The sequence below is a fragment of the Sciurus carolinensis genome, chromosome 8, assembly GCF_902686445.1.
Source record: "Sciurus carolinensis chromosome 8, mSciCar1.2, whole genome shotgun sequence".
Taxonomy (NCBI): Eukaryota; Metazoa; Chordata; class Mammalia; order Rodentia; family Sciuridae; genus Sciurus; species Sciurus carolinensis.
Window position 1 is genome coordinate 102,593,343 of NC_062220.1, and position 21,947 is coordinate 102,615,289.

At 42.0% G+C, this 21,947-nt stretch overlaps 1 protein-coding gene and 2 non-coding genes across 3 annotated transcripts; 1 reads left to right on the plus strand and 2 right to left on the minus strand.

The window, feature by feature from the left end:
* Nucleotides 1-1,560: 1,560 nt before the first annotated feature.
* Trnat-ugu (transfer RNA threonine (anticodon UGU)) lies at nucleotides 1,561-1,634 on the minus strand. Its single transcript has one exon. It is a non-coding gene; the product is annotated as a tRNA-Thr (tRNA).
* Nucleotides 1,635-2,009: 375 nt separating this feature from the next.
* On the minus strand, nucleotides 2,010-2,082 carry Trnas-cga (transfer RNA serine (anticodon CGA)). The gene has a single exon. It is a non-coding gene; the product is annotated as a tRNA-Ser (tRNA).
* An 11,817-nt stretch (nucleotides 2,083-13,899) lies between these two features.
* On the plus strand, nucleotides 13,900-17,860 carry Ppia (peptidylprolyl isomerase A). Its single transcript, XM_047559937.1, has 5 exons — nucleotides 13,900-14,033; nucleotides 16,297-16,327; nucleotides 16,417-16,505; nucleotides 16,724-16,896; nucleotides 17,523-17,860. The coding sequence occupies exons 1-5, from the start codon at nucleotides 13,965-13,967 to the stop codon at nucleotides 17,653-17,655; spliced, it is 495 nt and encodes a 164-aa protein (XP_047415893.1). The 5' UTR covers nucleotides 13,900-13,964; the 3' UTR covers nucleotides 17,656-17,860.
* Nucleotides 17,861-21,947: the final 4,087 nt, after the last annotated feature.

Genomic DNA, 21,947 nt, shown 5'->3' on the forward strand with positions numbered 1-21,947 from the left:
AAACAAATCCTTCTCAATTCCAGGAATCACATAGACCACAACGCAATAATTCTGGGTGACTTTAACACACCACTGTCACCAGTGGATAGATCTTCCAAACAAAAACTAAACAAAGAAACCATAGAACTCAATAACACAACCAATAACTTAGATTTAACAGACATATATAGAATATTCCATCCATCAACAAGTTAATACACTTTCTTCTCAGCAGCACATGGAAACTTCTTGAAAATAGACCATATGTTATGCCACAAAGCAGCCCTTAGTAAATGCACAAAAATAGAGATACTGCCTTGTGTTCTATCAGATCATAATGGAATGAAATTAGAAATCAATGACAAAATAAAAACCAGAAACTATTGGTGCTGAGAATATAGCTCATTTGGTAGAATGCTTGCCTAGCAGGCACAAGGTTCAAGTGTTCAATCCCCAGCACCACAAAAACAAAAACCAAAACAAAACAACAACAACAAAAAAAAAAAAAAAACCAGAAACTACTCCAACACCTGGAGACCTGTGTGTGTGTGTGTGTGTGTGTGTGTGTGTGTGTGTGTTTGTGTCTGTGGTGAGTGACTGGATATAGTTTGTAAATCCCTGGAGTTAGGGCTCTGGCTTTAGACTGTGGTAACAAGTAGAGTGTTATAAAACAAAGTTCAGTCCTCTTTTAACTTCCTGTCTTGCTTTGCCACCTCCTACTATGGAATGATGCATCAAAAAGGCCCTCACCAGGTACTGGTACCTTGATCTTAGTCTCCAGAACTGTGAGAAAAAAAAATGTATTATCTTTATAAACTACCAGTCTATGGTATTCTGTTATAGCAACATGAAAAGGACTAAGACAGGGTAATAAGGTAATGTGGGGTTACTAGACCAAGATTGAGAAGAAGATAAGAACCCAAAGAGGTAAATCTAACATTAGAGATGCTTTTATTCCTTGAGGAAATTTGACAATTTCTGAAAAAGAGCTGCAGAACTGGGTGGGTGTTTATGGGTCTTTTAGGTAAGGGGAATAGAAGTCAAGGCTCAGGGCCATCGAAGATAGGGACTGTGACATCCCCTCCTCAAGAACTTTAAGCTGCACCCCAGAGGTGAGGGAAATCCAGAGGTAAGCCAGCACTCCAATGACTCATATTAGTAAATATGACCTTATGAAACTCAACCTTATACCTAAAAAGATAGTTTTCCCAATACCACTAATTGTGCATCCCACTCTTTTCTCAGTCTTCCCCTCCCCACTTTCAACACTTAAAAAATGCTTTTTATTGGGCATGGTGAAGCACATCTGTATTCACAGCAGCTTGGGAGGCTGAGGCAGGAGGATTGAAAGTTCAAGGATAGCCTCAACAACTTAGCAAAGCCCTAAGCAACTTAGTGAGATCCTTTCTCAAAAATAAACTGGGCACAGTGGTGCATGACCTGTAACCCCAGCAGTTCTGGAGGCTGAGGCAGGAGGATCATGATTTCAAAGCCAACCCCAACAACTTAGTGAGGCCCTAAGCAACTTAGCAAGGCCCTGTTTCTAAAAGAGTATAAAAAGGGTTAATAAATTTTTTTTTTTGGGGGGTGCTGGGGATCGAACCCAGGGCCTTGTGCTTACAAGGCAAGCACTCTACCAACTGAGCTATCTCCCCAGCCCCCAAATTTTTTTTAAATAAATAAAAAGGGCTAGTAATGTAGCTCAGTGGTAAAGCACCCCTGGGTTAAGTCCCCTGTACCAAAAAAAGAAAAAAAGGAAAAGAAAAAGTGCTTCTCCACTGTCTCCAACAGGAAGACAACCATATTATTGTTTTTTGTCTCTCTGTCTTTTATTCTCTCATTGCTTTCAAGATTTTCTCTTTATCAGTGGTTTCCAGTAGTTTTACCATGATGTACCTAAATATAGTTTTGTTTGCTTTTTTTGTTTTCTTTGTAGCAATGGGGATTGAACCCAGGGCCCCAGGCATGCTGAGCAAGCACTCTACTACTGAGCTACACCCCCAGCCCATACTCATTTTTTTTTGGGGGGGGGGGTGTACTGGGGATTGAACCCAGGGCCTTGTGCTTTCGAGGCAAGCACTCTACCAACTGAGCTATATCCCCAGCCCCGCATACACATTTTTAATCCTGTTTTGAGATTGCTAAATTCTTGAATCAGTTGACGTGTTTCATTAATTTCAGAACATTATCTGTTTAAATATTTCTTTTGCCCCATTCATTCTATCTTGTCCTTCTGGGACTCCAATTACATCAAAGTTAGACCGCGTGACATTGTCTCCTAGATCTTGAGTGCTTTGTTGTTTTCTTTTTCTTATTGTTTTCTCTTTGTGCTTCAGACAGGATAACTTCTATTGAACTATCTTGGAGTTCTTGATACTTTCCTTTGCTGGGCCTAGTCTGTTGTCAAGTCTATAAAATACAAAAGAATCCTTCATTTCAATATCATATTTTTCTTTTGCATCATTTCCAGCTGGCTTTTCATTGTTTCTGTATCTCTACTGAAATATCCTGCCCTTTTCATGCATGCCACCCACATCCTGTGAAATATATATATATATATATATATATATATATATATACACACACACACACACACACACACACACACACACATATATATGTATATATATATATACTTTTTTTTTTTTGGTGCTAGGGACCCAGGAGTACTTTACCACTGAGCTACATCCCCAGCACTTTTTCATATTTTCTTTAGAGACAGAGTCTTACTGCATTGCTTAGGTAGAGCCTCACTAAGTTGCTGAGGCTGTCTTTGAACTTGCCATCCTCCTGCCCCAGCCTCCTGAGATGCTGGGATGATAGGCATGTGCCTACTGACTACTGACTGTTGCCTTTCTGAATGATAGGTCACATTATCTTGCTTTTATTTGGGGGGTGGGGGTGGGGTCTGTATTAGGATATTCCAGAGAAACAGTATCAGTAGGGAATACACAAAAGGTGGAGGGGAGGGAGAGACATTTTTTACAAGAAATCTGCTTATATGTTCACATGATAATGGGATGAGAAGTCCCAGGATCTGTAGGGTGAGTTGTCAAACTGGAGCCCCAGGAAAGTTGATGGCATTAAGTTCTAGTCCAAAGGCTGATAAGCCTAAGACCTTAGGAAAACCAATATTTCAGTTTGAGTCTGAAGGCAGGATAAAGTTGATGTCCCAGTTAGAAGGCAGCCAAGCATTTGTTGTTAAGTGCTAGGAATTGCAAGTAAAAGAACAGTAGTTACTAAAGTAAACAGCAGTTCTGTCCAGAGAATTGTGCACCCCTTTTGCATGGCAAGTTGATAGTGTTGGGGTCAAGTTTGTCTCGTCTGCAGGGAGCTGGGTCCCAGCTCTGCTGTCAGACTCAGCTCACCACAGGCTCTACCATATCTGAGACTGACACCTCCCTTCAGTCAGGCTAGCATCTGAGCATTGCAGGATTTGCTGCAGCCTGCCCTGTGCACCTGCGTCACAGCAGCACAAACTCTGCCGACCTTCCCCTCCCCAGTGTGAGTCCCTGCTGCCTGCAATCAGTGTAACCCCTGGAGACACCTGTGTCATTCCTCCCAATCCCCTTGCTCTCAGAACACATGGGGCCAAGTGCCTGCACCCTTGGGGCCTCGGCTTTCCCGGCATAGCCCCATGGTAGCCAGTACTCCGCTGCACCCTCAGGCTCTGCGGGTGCTCAGGGATAGGTATTGTTTCCCCAGGGCATCAAACCAGGGCCTCTCACTCGATGGGCAAAGGCTTTGCTGTTACCAAGTCTCTTCTGGAGATACTCCTGTTTCCCTTCTTGCCTCACTACCTGTTCCCTTCATCCAGCATCAAGCACTGCTGCATGACTGGCGCATGTACAAAGAATGCTGATCTAGGACAGAGATGTGAGACATCTGGACTCTATAGAAAAGCAAAAGATACAGCCAAGGCGTCTGCAAGTAGGATGTTGGGTTCAGCAAAAGTAAACCAGTCTACGCAGGTTTGGGCACCATCTTGACTAGTGTTTGCCCCACAAGCCTCATTTTAGTGCATTTCCATAATAAAACTGCTGCCTGCTACCGCCATGACAGTTAACAATTTCTATGGCAACCCCCGGAACTGGCCAAATATGGTCAGATTTGTAGGAGGCAGAGTTCTCAAAGACAAAGTGGCGCCTTCCTGGTAAAGTCATAAATATTCTGCCCATTCATCTGCCCACTGGTCCCTCCCCACCCCATAAATCTATATAATCTTATTCCTTTTGCTTACTCACGGGGGATGTTGGTGCGGCATGCTTTGAGAGCAGAGACATTCTATTCCCCTGCTTCACTGGTCACTGAATAAAGGTTTGTCTCTCTGTGTAGTTGTTCTCCAGTGTCATTATCGGCCCTGCTCTGGAAAAAGAAATTATCAGTGACACTATCATTGAGCTACACCCTTGGCCCATATATATATATATGTATATGTATATTTATATATATGTGTGTGTATGTATATATATATATATGTATATATAGGCTATTCTGTCTCTTTATATATATATATATAATATATAAAAATAATTTTTATAGAATAATGAATATTGGTGGGGAATATAGAGAAATTAGAACCCTTGTGCATTATCGGGGAGAATATAAATGGTATAGGCACTGTGGAAAACAGTATGATAGTTCCTCAAAACATAAACAGAATTATCCAAGATCCAGGGGTCTTGTTGCAAGCCCCCTTGTATTGAGAAGACTTCTCTTGGGACTGCTCTTCCACTCCTAGACAGCTTCTTATTTCTCTGGTCTGGCCTCTTTCTCATGACATTTTATTTTATTTTATTTTATTTTTTATTTTATATTTTATTTTATTTATTTATTTATTTATTTATTTATTTATTTATTTTGTACTGAACCCAGAGGCACTTAACCCCTGACCCACATCCCCAGCCTTTTTTATTTTTTATGTTGAGACACGGTCTTGCTGAGTTGCTTGGGGCCTTACTAAGTTGCTGAGGTTGGCTTTGAACTTGCGATCCTCCTGAGCTGCTGGGATAACAGGCATGCACCACTGTGCCTAGCTCAACGATGACTCTTGTAAAAAAGTAGGCAGGTGCAAACTCTTATGGCTGGGGCTCCAGAGATTTTACTCTTTGTCTTCAAGGGCAATGACAAAGAGAGTTATGGGTATGTGACCGTGCACCCATGCAAGGCCCTGTGTTCAGAAGGGCCCCCACTTGGGCTAGGCATGTAGCTCAGTGGTATAGCATTTGCTAGCATGTGCAAGGTCTAGGGTTCCATTCTCAGCACTTCAATAAAAGAAAAAAAGAAGGAGGTGGAGGGAGCGGGGGAGAGAGAGAGAGATTGGGTGAGTCCTGGCTTAGTTTAATGAATACTGTCACCATCTTGAAATTCTTGACAAGTTTTAAACAGGTGCTTCCACATTTCATTTTGTCCCACATGCAGTTCCTGAACAGAGGACTGAATCTTCTTCTGCCTCTCTTTCCCCTCCTGCTTTTGTCCTCATCTGTCGCAGTTCTGCCTTCAGCACCAGAGGTCAAGATGGTCATGGCCAGGGCTTTGTCAAAAATCACCCAGCAGCCTGAAGAACAGAGACTTGTGGAAAATGTTGACCATACGTTTGATAGTAGGATCCAAATCCACGCCAGAACTAAAAGTGGGTTATTATGGAGTGAAATATGATATACAGCCAAATGGACACAACCTGTGCACTCTTTAAAAAAATCTTCATTGGGGTTTGGGTGCAGTAGTGCATGCTTTTAATCCCAGTGGCTTGGGAGGATGAGGTAGGAAGAGAATTTCAAGTTCAAAGTCAGCCTCAGCAACTTAGCGAGGTCCTTTACAACTCAATGAGACCCTGTCTCTAAAATAAGATGTATACACACACACACACACACACACACACACACACACACAAACACAAATACACACACATGCATGGGTTGGGGATGTGGCTCAGTGGTAAAGTGCCCTTGGTTTCAATTCCTGGTATCAAAAAAAAAAAAAAAAAAAAAAAAAGATGCGTGGTGGTATGCACCCTGTAATCCCAGAGATTCGGGAGAATGAGGCAGGAGGACCACAAGTTGGAGCCTAGCCTCAGCGATTTAACATTACCCTGACTCAAAATAAAAAATAAAAAGGACTGAGAATGTAGCTTCGTGTAGGTTCTATCCTCAGTATAAGAATAAAAAATTAAATCAAATTTAAAAATCAGGACATTATCAATAGAATGAAAAGGCAACCTACAGAATGAGGGGACATATTTGTAAATCATGTATCTGATGAAAGGTTCACATCTAGAATATGTAAGGAACTCCTAAAATTCAATTACAAGGAAGAAAACAATCCAACTTAAAAAGTAGGCAAAGTTTTTACAATGGAGAAAAGATAGCCTCTTCAAGAAATGAAACTGGCAAAACTGGAAATCCAGATTCAGTAAATGAAATTAAAACCCTATCTCTTACCCTGTACAAAACTCAACTCGAAATGGATCAAGGATCTAGGAATTAGAACTGAGACACTTCACCAAATAGAAGGAAAAGTAGGCCCCAATCTCCTTCATGTTGGCTTAGGACCAGACTTCCTTAACAAGATCCCCGTAGTGCAAGAAATAAAAGCAAGAATCAATAAATGGGATAGATTCAAACTAAAAAGTTTTTTCTCAGCACAGGAAACAATTAATAATGTGAAAAGAGAACCTACAGAGTGGGAGAAAATCTTTTCCACACACACTTCAGACAGAGCACTCATCTCCAAAGTTTATAAAGAACTTAAAAAACTTTACACCAAAAATACAAAGAACCCAATCAACAAATGGGCTAAGGAAATGGGCAGACACTTCACAGAAGAAGATATACAGGTGATCAACAAATATATGAAAAAGTGCTCATCATCCCTAGTAATTAGAGAAATGCAAATTAAAACCACCCTAAGATTTCATCTAACTCCAATTAGAATGGCTATTCTCAAGAACACAAGCAATAGTAAGTGTTGGCGTGGATGTGGGGAAAAAGGCACACTCATACATTGCTGGTGGAGTTGCAAATTGGTGCAGCCACTCTGGAAAGCAGTATGGAGATTCCTCAGAAATCTTGGAGTGGACCCACCATTTGACCCAGCTATCCCACTCCTTGGTTTATACCCAAAGGACTTAAAGTCAGCATACTACAGTGATGCAGCCACATCAATGTTCATAGCAGCTCAATTCACAATAGCTAGATTGTGGAACCAAGTGAGATGCCCTTCAACTGATGAATGGATAAAGAAACTGTGGAATATATACACAATGGAATATTACTCAGCCATAAAGAAGAATAAAATTATGGCATTTGCTGGTAAATGGATGAAGTGGAAAAATATCATGCTAAGTGAAATAGGCCAATCCCAAAAAACCAAAGGCTGAATGTTTTCTCTGATAAGTGCATGACAATATATAAGGAGGGGTGACGGTGGGGGGAAGAGAAGAATGAAGGAACTTTGGATGGTGTAGAGGAAAATGGTGTGGGAGGGAGTGGGGGATGGAAAGATAGTAGAATGAAACAGATAGTATTATCCTATGTATATGTATGATTATATGAATGTTGTGAATCTACATTGTGTACAACCACAGAAATGAAAAGTTGTACCCCACTTATGTACAATGAATCAAAATGCAGTGTGTAAAAATTTAAAAAAAAAAATAATTAAAAAAAAAAGTAGGCAAAGTTTTTGAACAGATATTTCTCCAAAGAAAAGTTTAGAAATGACTAACAAACACATGGAAAAGATGCTCAACTTTACTAATCATTAGTTAAGGGCAAGTCAAAACCAGGGTAAGATACCACCTCATACCTATTAGGATAGCTACTATATGTGTATTCAAAATACAAGATAATGAATACTTATCTTGGGGATAATTAGAACCCTTATGCATTGCTGATGGAAACACAAATGGTATAGACTGTGGAAAACATGGCAGTTCCTAAAAAAATTAACACCAAATTACCCTTTGATTCAGCAGTTTTCACGGCTGAGTATATTGCCAAAAAAAATGAAAGTAGGGCCTGGCATGCTGGTGCAACCCTGTAATCCCAGCAACTCAGGAGGCTGAAGCAAGAGGATAGCAAATTTGAGGCAACCTCAGCAGGTTAGTGAGACCCTCAGCAACTTAGCAAACTTCATCTCAAAATAAAAAATAACAGGCTGTGGATATAGTGGTAAAACACTCCCAGGTTGAACCCCCAGTATCTGCCCCCGCAAAAAAGAAAGAAAGAAAAAGAAAAAGAGCTGGACATGGATGTACACCCCTGTAATTCCAGCAATTCAGAAGATTGACACAGGAGGATTACAAATTTCAAAGCCAGCTTCAGCAACTTAACAAGGCCCTAAGCAACTTAGTGAGAGCTTGTCTCAAAATAAGAAATTTTTAAAAAGGGGGTTGGGGATGTGGGTCAGTGGTAAAGCATCCCTGGGTTCAATCCCCAGTTTTCCCCAAAAAAAACACAATTTAAAAAAACCTACATCTTTTATTGGTTTTAGGTTGAGTTTACTGGTTCGATTCCAATATCAATAAATAAATAATAAATACATAAATTTATCTTACAAATCATATTAGTATCCTTATAAATATAGCAAATTTGAGTTCTTTTAATACATGTTCAAATATTTTAAAGTACATTTGTCAATATAATACATTTAATTTCCTTTTAAAGTACTTTGTTGTTTAGTTGGGCTCATTGGCACAAGCCTGTAATCCCAGTGACTTCAGAAGCCTGAGGTAGGAGGATTGCAAGTTTAAGGCCAGCCTCAGCAACTCAGCAAGGCCCTGTCTCAAAATAAAAAATAAAAAGGACTGGTGATGAAGCTCAGTGGTAAGGCACCCCTGAGTTCAATCCCCAGTACCAAAACAAAAAGAGTACCTGGTTGTCCAAATTAACAAAGAAAACCTCTGTGAATATCTGTGAATATGAAATAACACAGATAAACTTTTTTGGGGGGGTACCAAAAAGCATTACAGTATGCTTCTCAGAAGGGATCACAGAAGAGATTGAACTCGGGGGTACTCAACCACTGAGCCACATCCCCTGCCCTATTTTTGTATTTTATTTAGAGACAGGGTCTCACTGAGTTGCTTAGCACCTCACTTTTGCTGAGGCTGGCTTTGAACTCACAATCCTCCTGCCTCAGCCTCCTGAGCCACTGGGATTATAGGCGTGTGCCACCACGCCCAGCATATAAACTTTTAAATATGTTGAACTTAAAGTTCACTTACGTGTTTTAAGTGTTAAAATGCAATACATAAGCTAATATTTCAATCCTAAATCACAAGTCTTAATCAATTTTTAACTACATATTTTAAGTGAAGTTACTGGGTGAGAACAACGAGTTACCAAAAATAGGCACAGATTTCTTTTGAGGATGAGAGAAATTTTTAAAAGTAGATTGTGGATGATGTTTGCACAGCTTGGAATTGGCTAAAATCATTGAATTGCATATTTAAAATGTGAATTTGATGGTATGTGAAATATATTTCAAAAAGCTGTTGTGAGGTGGTGCACGCCTGTAATCCCAGTGGTTTGGGAAGAAAAGTTCAAAGTCAGCCTCAGCAACTTAGTGAGGCTGTAAGCAACTCAGCAAGACCGTGTCTCTAAATATTTTTTAGAAAGACTGGGTATGTGGCTCTGTTGTTAAGTGGCCCTGGGTTCAATCCCTGGTAGCTGTTGGAGTTGGGGGTATGGCTCAGTGATAGAGTACTTGCTTAATATATGCCAGGCTCTGAGTACCATCTCCACCCCTGCCCCAGGAAAAAAGCTGTTAAAAATGCATACATAAATCAAAGTGAGAAAAGGCTACTATATATTTTAATTATAATTAAATAGCAATTATCTACACCTTTTAAAAGGAAATTGCAAGCTGTCACTCTAAAAATTCACCTTCTCTTACATTTTAACTCCATAACAGTTACCTGGGATGTGTGGTAACATTCTGGCCCAGTTGCAGACAGGGCCCTTTTGGCTACCCCTGGGTGTCTTTCTTAGAAAGAGTCCTCTTTGGGTCTTGCAGAGTCCTGTCTCCCTACAACGCACCTTGGGTGGGGACGTGCAGGTATTTTTTTCCTCCTCTATACATCTTACTTTATAAAATCTCACTCTCTCTCTCTTTTTTTTTTTTTTTTTTTTTTTTAGGAATTTAACCTTTACTTTTTATTCATTTGTTTTTTAATGTGGTGCCAAGGATCAAACTCAGTGACTCGCCTGCTGGGCAAGCACTCTACCACTGAGCTACAACCCCAGCCCTCCATGAAGTTCTTTTCTGTCTCTGACCAGCCATGAATTTGACAGGTGTTCTGAATTTTATTAATATACTTCCTAGGTCTGCCCAACTCTTAGGGGTAGTAATGGGATGCCATTTGAATCTTGGATATTTTACACAGCTTTTCTGATTTTTTTTTTTTTTTCTTCTTCCTGGGGTGTGCAGTGCTGGGGCTCAAACCCAGGGCCTTGAACATGCTATGCTTGGAGTCCAGGGCCTAGTTTTTGTTAGCCCTACTTGTGGGACTTGTGGGACTGTTCACTCATTCATCCTTTAACCAACTTTTACTGAGTTCTGATGTTGGTAGCATATGGGGATCACAGATGGACCAGGTACTGTTAGCAGACCAGAATGGATGGTCCTGAAGCATTACAGTATGCTTCTCAGAAGGGATCACAGAGGTGTGTCTCAGGGAAGACCCTGCATTGACAAAGGCATAAATCCTGGGAAAGCTAACTGGTTGGGTAGTGGGGATGGAGGGATGAGAAATTCAATATAGCAGATGAAAAGTCAGTAAAGAAGACTGGACAAGCCCATTTGGACCAGATTGTGAAGGAATGGTTTACATTCTACACAGGAACCCTCTCCCACATTTAGCATGGGAGTTACAAAATCACATGGATTTGAAAACTGCCATTACAGAATTACCTGTACTGCTATGAAAGCTCAAGCAGGAGCTGCAGAGTGGCCAGGGGAAGCGGGTGAGGAGGCCTAGGATGAAGAGGATTGGAGGAGGGGTCCTGGGGAATGAGAGAAGTGCTGCTATGGAGAGAAGCCAGTGGACTGGGAGAATCCACCAGGAGCTCGGGAGTGAGTTTAGGTGGAAAGCATAGTATAATCATGTGATAATCTGCACCATGGGACTGAGTAGGTTGAAAATGGAGGGTGCATGAGGGAACAACACAAGATCAAATGTGAAACTCTGACAGAGGAGAAATCTATGAAATAGTTAAAGGGAAAGGGTCAGCTAACATTATTGCTGTAATCCCAACTACTGGGGATGGGGAGGGGAGCTGAGGCAGGAGGATCACTTGAGCCCAAGGGTCCAAAGGTTCAAGACCAGCCAGGGCAAGAATATCCAGACCCTATTTCAATCAATTCATCAATGGTCACAGTTGGAAGAACCATGAGAGAAGTCAAAGCCATGAAGGAAAGCAAGCTTTTCAAGCATGAGGTGGTGAAATATGCCTGATCCAGGCAGTGTAGGTTTGTGGGTCGTAAGGTCACTGATGATCTCAGGAGGAACATTTCCACTTGGGCTTGAGAGCAGAAGCAAGAAAGCACAGAGGTACTAAGCTAGGCCCCTGCAAGAGGCACATAAAAAACAAGTTTACTCTCTTCCAAAGTAGTCTATTTTCATAATTTTGAGTATCCTGATTATTTCCCTTGACTATCTTCTCTCTGGCTCAGAGACATTTTTGAATTAAGCATTTGTTTATAAAATGTTATATGAACAAACGCTACACTTGAGTTATACAGTTCTACTTGCTGGTATAGAACATCTCCAGCTAGTCAGTTCAGGGCACTGTGGAGTTCAGTTGGATTTGCTTTCGATCTGATTCATCCAAATAAGGCATGGGCAGCCCCACATTCCTGAGGTTGTGTGTCTGCTAATTCCTTACAGTAAGGAAGCCCAGTTCTGCAGATAATGCTAGTGAAGGATCCTCTATGACATTGACTGCCTCCATTAACAAAGAAAACAGACGAGCATTTGTATTTTTGAGCCTATGCCCATGTGATAAAATGAGAAGACCTTGCTGTGACAATGTTGATGGTGATGAGAAAGCAGGACTTCAAACATGGTTTCTGGGGAAAAAAAGTCACAGGATGGTTTTATTGTCTATTTACACATGTATTCATTTAGTTCTTTGGAGGTGTTCCTAATTCTGTTTCAGGATGGAGGAGAGAGAAGTCCAGGGAATTCATGCCTGATGGCTTTGGGCAATTTTTTTCAGAGTCAAATGAGGACAAGTAGCTTGCTGAAGGTCACAAAGCAGTGGATGACAAGTGAAAGAAAAATGCAGTTCTGGCTTTTCTGACACTCATAAACTGATTACTCTGAGCAAGGAGCTACAGCCTTACTTTTTACATCTGCAAAGTGGGGATAACAAAACCACACACTATAAATTCTTAGCACATGCCAGGTTCATGAAGATTAACAATGGCAAGAGGTGATACTAGTCTTTATCCACCATATTACTTCTCATCTGTGTCTCACCGCAACCTTATTTTTTAAACACACCCACACTTTTTTTGGAGGTAGGAATTAAACACAAAGGTAATTTACCACTTAACTACATCACCAATTCTTTCAATTTTTTATTTTAAGGCAGGGTCTCACTTAAATTGCTTAGAGCCTCGCTAAATTGCTGAGGCTAGCCTCGAATTTGTAATCCTCCTCCTGAACCGCTGGGATTAGAAGATGCGCTGCCCAGCCCGGCCTTATTCTATTGCAAATGAAGAAACTCAGTTTTAGGGACACATTTAGAGAATGTGCTTAGAGCCAGGGGTGGTAGTGCATGACTGTAATCCCAGAGATTCAAGAAGCTGGCCAGCCTGGGTAATTTTGTCATATCCTGTCTCAAAAATTTAAAAAAAGGGGTGGAGGGAGAGGCTGGGGACGTAGCTTAGTGATGGGGTGCCCCTGGGTTCAATCCCCAGTACCAGAAAGGAAACAAACAATAACAAAACAAAAAACTTGACAATGTGTTTAAAGAATGACATTCTGAATATTGCAACTAAGTGGCAGCTGGAAATATATACTCTTTTCAAGATTGTCTGAAAAAAAGACGTCTCATAAGTGCATTTTAATAAAATTTTTAATAGCTGCCCAAAAGAACGCACTTTTTCGTCATGGCTTATCTTTAACCCAGAAATCAGAACACAATCTGCCCCTAAAGGACCACGTCGGGGGTTGGGTAGGCAGAGAGAGCACAAATTTTCGAGAAAAAATGTGTACAATGTGTCTTCTCAGGTAAAGGGCCTGGCCAGGCTCCTGCTTTAATGGCTTCCTCCTGGATAAAATTCAAGCATAGTGTGCAAGATATTTGCGGAAAGTAGGGCATTTTTAAAGTATTTCATAATCTCAGATGGGGAGCTGCTTTTACTCCTCCCGCAGGTTTGGGAAACCGGTAATTCTCCAAAGAACCCTCACCCTAGCCTGGCAATCCCGGGAGGGCTAGTAGCTCCGCAAGATGAGGACGCAGAGCACGGCTCTCCGCCCAGAGAAGCTGTTCGCATTTCCGCCGGGGCGCGCAGGGTCCGGCACCGGACCCCGCTCGACCTTGACTGGCAGCGCGACCTTGAGGCCTGTACTCGTCTCAGTTGCTCCCTCTGTGCAATGGGGAGTCTCGCCTTGTAGTGGAGCAGGACTCCAGCCTTCTGCCTGTACGCCCCGCAGCCCTTCCCAGGCCCTGCCTGGACCCTCCCTGCGGACCACGCCGCCGCCCGCGCCGCAGCCACCGCGACGGAGCCCGCGGGCGGGAACTGCCTCCGCGCTCCAGGGCGCACGCGCGCCACCTGCTCCGCCCTGCAGCGTTTCTCTTCACCTATAAGCCAGTCACACCGCCACTCTGGCTGGATCGCGGTCGCGATTGGCCATAGTTGAGGCGCGCGACCGGGCTATGGGCGGGGCCTGAGCCCGCTATAAAATAAGCGGGCGTCCGGGCTCGTGCCGCTTTCAAGACGCCGCTGTCGCCTGTGGTCGTTCTCTGTCAGCCATGGTCAACCCTACCGTGTTCTTCGACATCGCCGTCGACGGCGAGCCCTTGGGCCGCGTCTCCTTCGAGGTCGGGAGGGCAGCGGCGCGCCAGGGTGGGGCCCGGGGAGCAGGGGGAGGGTGAGGCTGGTGCGGCGACCCGGGGCACGGGTGACCCTCTCGAGGTGTGGGCGCGGGCGGTGGCGCCATTTCCTGACGAGGGGCCATTTTGGGAGGCGGCGATGCACGGGGAGGAGGCCGGGGCGGTGGCGGACAAAGGCGGGTGGGGCGGCCGCGCGGCCGTTGGGGGAGGGGGCCGCGCCCGCCTACCCCGCCGGTCCTCGGCCCCACGTGGCCGCTCCTTGCCCACCCAGCGCACGTGCTCGGCTTCCGCGCTCCCGCCCATCGCTCTCACGCTGTGCCTGCGAGCCGTTGTCTCCCCTGCCCGGCCGATCCTGACGGCTTCCGAGCCCTGGTAGTTTATTCCCTGGAAGCTCCACCTCGGGACCCGTCGGGGGTCACTGGCTGCCCTTCAGCCGGAGCAGGGAAGCGACCTTCCTGAGGTCTTGGCCTTTCCAGGGCCAAGGCGCAGCGTCCGCCGGTTCGTGTTAATATAGTGGTCCCATAATCCTGGGTGTCTTGCAAAATAAAAAAAAATGCAGGGTTTATAAGGAGGTTATGATTGATTGTGACGTGACTGCTTCCCCAGTTGGTTTAAAATAGAACACTAACTTAGATATAGGCCTTAACATCCCTCCGCTTCCCCCACCCGCGAGCGGAAATGGGAACACGGGCCTGGCTTTTGATAGTGCCCGAGGACCGCCTTCCGCCGCAGTGACTGCGCCGGCGGGGAGGCGCTCGTGAGCCCCTCCCTGCTGTCCCTCTATATAACAGGCATGTTGAGACTGGCCTCACATCAGCCCTCTCTGACCAAAGTGGATTACCAGTGGTTACCTCATTGGTTTTGAAGGTGTTAAATGACTAGAGATCAGCTAGTAATCATATCAAAATATCTAAACAACTCGGTATTTATTTTACAAATACTTCATTCTAAGCCAGTAGGCTTAGGGTGTAATGAAGTGAGATATTGCTTAGTGGTATTCCCTTAAGCCTATAGGCAAAATGTTACCAGTGTAGGTTTTTAGGGCCTTACTCTAAAGATAGGATATCCCCCTAAAGCGGTCTTCATAAACAGTGGGAATTTCCTTATTGGCTACCTTGTCCACAGTGCCTGGCACATAGTAGGCACATAAATACTTGTTGCAGAAACGTTAGCTCTTAATCAATCTTCACCTTGCTTTTATCTGCAGTCAGAGGTGATAATTGACAAGGGCCCTTGTGGAAACTTGGCTTGAGCTTAATACTGGGCAGCAAGTTAGTATCAGGTTAGCCAGAGAGCTTAATGGAAATAAAACCTCTTTCGTGTCTTGGTGAGAATGGCGGTGAAACTGCCAAGGAGGTCTTTAACTTACTAAGGTCTAGAGGGGAAGCTGTAGTAACTTAAATTTGGGTTGAGGCAGAAGGATCAAATTCAAGGCCATCCTCAGCAACTAGTGACTGGCTAAAAACAACATGTGTAGCTCAGCATCCCTAGGTTCAATCCCTACTGGCACAAGTTCAAAAAGAAGCGACATTGGGTACAATACTTAAAATTTTTAAATGTTAATACATTGCTGTAAGAATATAGTTAACAGAATGTTCTTTTAAAATTAGCTATCTTATGAAAGGACTTTTGAATGTTTTTCTGTAGTATTTAAACTACATCTCTAGCCCTCATGTTTTCCATATTGAGGAAAGGTTCAAAGCAATGTGCTAGAAACCAGAATTTGTTCTTTACCACATTAATAGGCAAGGGACCTGGAAACCATAAAATGACCATGGAATTTATAAAGCCATGTAAACAGGTTGAAGGTAATAGCATTTTCACTGCCAGTGACTAAAACATTTTACTGTTTACTTCTGATTATACAGTGGTGCTTGCTATTCCTTAGAATAGTGTTCTTGGTTTCCAGCATGAAGTTGGGGGAGGTGATAATACATTTGAGAAGCCATATATCTGTTCAAAAGTAGGTGTGATGTATTAAAAGTTCTGAGTCACTTTTTAGGAGCCTCTCACTATTTAAGTTATTACTGGTTCTCGATTTTTGGCATGTCTTTGGGTCTCGTGTTTTTCAGCTCAACCTACAAGATCTTAAGGCTGACTATAGGAGCAGTTCTTATTTGGGATTCAAAGTAATTCCTGAGGAAGCATTCTAGTGAGAAAATGAATTTATAATTCAGAAGCCTCTAAAGACCTGGGGACTGTGCAACAAAATATGTAAGCATGTGTTGTTAATTGTCTTTTTCTTTTACAGCTGTTTGCAGACAAAGTTCCAAAGACAGCAGGTTGGTTCCATTTTTTAAGTTTAACAAAGGTATTGTGAATACAGCAATTTGTGAGTGTGTATAAATATATATATTTTTTTCTTAAACAGAAAATTTTCGTGCTCTGAGTACTGGAGAGAAAGGATTTGGTTATAAGGGTTCCTGCTTTCACAGAATTATTCCAGGATTTATGTGCCAGGTATGAAATTTGGTGGTTTTTATTTGAATTGTTCCCTTAATTTAGGATTGAGCCAGAATGTTTCAGGGTATATTTTATCTTATGAGCTGTTAGCTACCATTTTGGTTCCACTTAACCCTTTTATTCAGTTTGAACTTGAGTTTTCAAGTTTGAATTTTGCAGATTTGGCATGTCTTTGGATACTTTGCCAAAGTGATGGGTTCCTATCATGTTCACAGGGTGGTGACTTCACACGCCATAATGGCACTGGCGGCAAGTCCATCTATGGGGAGAAGTTTGACGATGAGAACTTCATCCTGAAGCATACAGGCCCTGGCATCTTGTCTATGGCAAATGCTGGGCCAAACACAAACGGTTCTCAGTTTTTCATCTGCACTGCCAAGACTGAGTGGTAAGAGTGAAACACAAGTACAACAAAAAGACTAAATGAGTTTTTGCTCTGGGAATACTAGTTAACTTGTTTCAGCCTTTTCTTGATGTTTCCATCTCTAAGGTAGTGGAAGAAGAGCATGCATAGTTACAAAGTTGACCAATGTGATACAGATTGCAAGATACTATAAGAAACTAGGTAGAGGGGGGTGGAGTGGTAGGAAGTACTGGGGAGTGCTATTGGCCAAATAACGTTGTTATATTGTGTACATATATGAATATGTTATAACAGATCCCATCAATATGTACAACTGTTAACATGCCAATTTTTAAAATGGGGGGGGGAACTAGCACTTAAGCTGGAAGGTTCCATCAACAGTGTTCCTTTTATGTAATAGTATATTGATTAGTTGACTTTTTTCAAGGGATAGGTGTCTTGTGTCTCTTAAGATTGGTTCAAAGGTGTTGGTCATTTCTTAGATAAATATAATGGTTGGATTTAATAGAAAAGCTTGAGTAAACCACTGTTCAGATTCTCTTGGTGGGTGCTATATTGGTTTGTAAGGGGTACTATTGCATTTGGTACACAATACAGTCTGCTTAGTTTTCTCTGGTCACTGGTATTAGTAATTGTTCTTCTGTTTCCAGGTTGGATGGCAAGCATGTGGTCTTTGGGAAGGTGAAAGAGGGCATGAACATTGTGGAAGCCATGGAGCGCTTTGGGTCCAGGAATGGCAAGACCAGCAAGAAGATCACCATTACCGACTGTGGACAACTCTAATACATTTGACTTGTGTTTATCTTAACCACCAAACCATTCCTCTGTAGCTCAGGAGAGCACCCCTCCACCCCATCTGCTCGCAATATCCCATAATCTTTGTGCTCTCGCTGCAGTTCTTTGGGTTCCATATTTTCCTTATTTCCCTCCCAAGTCTAGCTGGATTGCAGAGTTAAGTTTATGGATTATGAATAAAAACTAAATGACATTTGTTTGTCCTTACTTGGGTTAGGGTGCTGATATAGGTCTTATTTTAAGCAGCAACAGGATACTTTTTTTTTTTTTTTTAACGTGCTAGGTGTTGAACCCAGGATATCTCACGTTAGCAAGTGCCCTAATACTGAGCTATACCCCAGCCCAGCAATAACAGATTACTTAGATACCAAGTATTCCACAGGGTACTTTGTTTTTGCTTTCCCTGACCCAGGAAGTCTTAATATCACTGAATAACCCAAGCTAAGGTTGTAAGTATAGTACTGAAAATGTAGGTAAGGGTAGGGAAAAACAGCCAGAACCAGGTTAGACCAGTGCTTCTATAACATCAGTGGGAAATTTCTACTTGGTACGTTTAAAGGTATTAAGATAATTACTTTCACTAATATGTCATGGCATACTTTCTTTGACAAAGCCTAACTTGAAAACATTTGGATTCATTGTGAGAATGTGTCAGGCTTCAACCTCTAAAAGAATTCTTGGAATCATGTTTCTGGAACAATAAACTTTGAATATAAAATGATTTGCCTTTCTGGGGTTAAATCCAGGGCCTCATGCATAATTAAGGCAAGTAATCACTGATCTACGTGTCCAGAGACCAAGCTGAGTATACCTCAAATTCTAGGGCTAACTGCTCGCCTAAACTGACCTGTTAAATTGGGCCCAACATTTGTGATTTGTATGTTCTCATGATGGGATGCTGCACTCACAACTGATGTGTCCCAGAACTTTTTTGGGCTGCCTGGCTGCTCTTAATTGGTGGTATGTACCATCAAGCCCCTTGTGAATGTCAAAACATTTTCTTTTAATTAGGTTATGTGCTGAGCTGGTTATGGTGGCAGCTGAATCTCAATTCAAAACCAGCCTCAGCAACTTAGCAAAAAATAAGGGTTAGTTGGATCTGGGGATATAGCTCAGTTGGTAGAGTACTTGGCCTCACAAGTATAAGGCCCTGGGTTTAATCCCTAGCACTGCTAAAGTAAGGGTTGGAGATGGTGGCTCAGTGATAGGGCTCCTAGGTTCAATTACCAGTACCAGCAAACAACTTATCCAAAACATACTTAGCTGAAGGCCTTAGGTGACACCAGGAAAAGATGCTCCACACCTTAAACATGAGGGATGTGCAGACATCAGGATACTTTATATTTAGGCCCTGTCTCCAAAAAGGATAAAGTCTGGGGATGTAGCCTAGTGACTGGGTTCAAACCCCAGTATAAAACATGGGTTATTTGCTAGGGTCAGTGAACTCAGTATGTGCTTTTTAGCTGAGTCCTGGAGATGAGACATCCTTTGGTTAACTGGACAGAGGTCTAAGGAAATTTTCCTAGGAAGGGGAAGGGACCCTCAACTCCAGCCCTAGCAGGTTCTTAAGCCACTGAAAACAATTTCAAGATATGTCAGGAGACACAATTTATTTAGAAAAGCAAGCAATAAGCAAGATACACAAAGGGAGAAAATTGGAAGACAAGTTTCTGGGGTCTTGAAAATTTTCAAAGAAAACTGGTGAACATGTGAAGTGTTTGGAGTTGACATCCTGATGAGCTTAGTTGTAATCATTGACCACTGGTTGGGTCCTTGTGTTCTAGTTCTTTTAGAAGCTCCAGGTCAATGTAATCCAATCAATGTTTGGAATGTACCCTTGCAAGTCTTAATATTTTACCTTTGGCTTTCTTTAAAGAAAATACATTGTTTAAACTAGCAATGTATTGTAAGCATATTAATATTTTACCTGTGGCTTTCTTTAAAGAAAATACATTGTATAAACTAGCAATGTATTGTAAGCATAGACAATATTCTTAAAATTCATGGGCTTTTTAAGAATTCAGACATGGAGGAAAACAGGAGCAAAAGGGAAGGTATACATGGAGCTTTTCTAAATTTAAGTTAGTCTTTCATGTTAGTCTCTTACCCATTTCTTCTACCCTACCTTGCTTTCAACAACCCAAATCTTTGTCTTGATGTGTACATTAGTCCTCTGTGACTACAGCTAGTCACTTCTTATTCAAGTGTTTATTGCACTCGGTACTAGACATCAGGCATCATACTGGATATTATGAAAAGGATCTTGAGCCAAAGTAGGCAGGTTCCTCCCTTGCAGAGCTTTTAGGGGAAAGGCAGATCAGATGTCGAGTTGATAATGTTACCAATATGTAATAAGAGTTAACCTGGTCAGAAAACCCCAAAAGGCAGCCTTAAGTAAAGGGGGCACATGAAGGGAAGGAAAGAGGTAACCAGGTGAATCTTTCTCCATTGGTTGGAAGATTTCATGGATGCCCATGGAAATCAGTTTCAAAGCTGATAGTGTGGGTTTGCCACACCCATCCTTTGAGAACTGTTAGCAATTCATATAACCAAATGAATTGAGTGACTTGCACATGTGTATGTGTGAACGGTTAGCATGTAAAATCTTACCACAGACTAAGTTGTTCACCAGTGGTTCCAGCATCTAGGCCAGTGCTTGGTCCAGGGACGCTCACAAGAAATGGTTCAGTGAACTGTGTTGAATATAGGTTCCCTGAAGAGTCCTGTTTTAAGTATTTCAGAATCGAACCTAAAATTCTTGTACTGTGAGTTATACAAAGTATATTGATTATTGCTGTGTAACAATTTAGTCCAAAATTTTAGTGACTTTAGGCAACATCTCAGTGTCTGTCAGGGATCTGGGCATGGCTTACCTGGGTCCTCTGCTTCAAGGTGTCTTGCAGGCTGCAGTCAAGTTTTCCCATAATTGTTTCAAGGTTCCAGTGGGAAAGGATCTCCTTCCTAGCACACTCTTATGGATTTTGGCAGGATTCAATTCTTTGTGGGATGTCGACAGATTGTGCTGAGATCCTTTTCACAAAGACTTTCCAACATGCAGCTTGCTTTATAGAAGTAAGCAATCTGAAAGGCAATGGAGTCCAGCAAGATGAAAGTTGTAATCTTGTAACTTAATAGCTTAGTCACAGAAATGACAGCTTATCTCTTTTGCTGTATTCTTGCTGTATTCTGTTACAGGGAAGTCATTAGGTCCATTTCATACAAAGGGATTATACAACCACTGTTATATAGGATACCTGTAAGGGGCTTTCTTCTTCTTCTTTCTTCTTTGTTCTTTTTCTTCTCCTCCTTCTCCTCCTCGTCTTCCTCCTTGGTACTCATTTTTTTTTTTTTAAATGGTACTGGGGGCTGAACCTAGGGGCACTGAACCATATCTCCAGTATCTCCAGTCCTTTTTATTTTTTAGTTTGAGACAGGCTGGCCTAAAACTTTCAATCCTTCTGCCTCAGTCTCCAAAGTAGCTGGGATTGTAGTTGTGCGTCATCATGAACCACTTCTGGGGAAGTGAGTCAGGCTTTTTTTTTTTTTTTTTTTTTCTGTATCTGGGATCAAACCCAGGGGTACTCTACAACTGAGCTAAATCTCCAGGACTCCTTATTTTTATTTTGAGACAGGGTCTAAGTTTTCCAGGCTGGCCTTTAACTTGCCATCCTCTTGCCTCAGACTCCTGAGTTGCTGGGATTACAGGCATGCACTACAGTGCCTAGCTCATGCATGTCTTACAGATTTGTGATAGGAAATTTTTCCTTATAGGACTTAGGCATGAATCCTAGAAGGTTGTACTCACCCAATGCTTACCACAACTCAGAAAACCTGTAAAATCTATAATCTGACCCATATTAAGATTTCCCCCATTGTTCTAGAGATGTGTTTTAAAAGTCAACTTTAATAAGGTTCATATCTTTTATAGTTGTCCCTTCCCTTTCCATCACCCCCAGGATACAACTGAGGTTCACATACAACATATGACTGTTATGTGTCTTTAGTCTTTTAACCTAGAACAGTTCTTTTAACTTTAAAAAAAAAAGTATAATTTCTATTTATTAGCTTTTTTTTATAGTGTGGGGATCAAACACAGGCTCTCACACATGCTAGACAAGCACCCTACCATTAAGCTGCACCCCATTATGTTTATTAGCTTTTTAAAAGACAACTTTATTGGGATTATAATTTATATAACAGAAAATTCATCCTTTCCAAGAGTACAACTCATTACTTTTTAATTTACTGAGTTGTGCAACTGTCATAATACGGTTTTAGAA

Excerpts from the sequence above, each read along its gene's own strand:
- Ppia (XM_047559937.1), top strand. The coding sequence starts at position 13,965 with ATGGTCAACCCTACCGTGTTCTTCGACATCGCCGTCGACGGCGAGCCC. Across the intron at positions 16,506-16,723 it reads TTCCAGGATTTATGTGCCAG|GGTGGTGACTTCACACGCCA; the intron begins GTATGAAATTTG and ends TCATGTTCACAG. Across the intron at positions 16,897-17,522 it reads TGCACTGCCAAGACTGAGTG|GTTGGATGGCAAGCATGTGG; the intron begins GTAAGAGTGAAA and ends TTCTGTTTCCAG.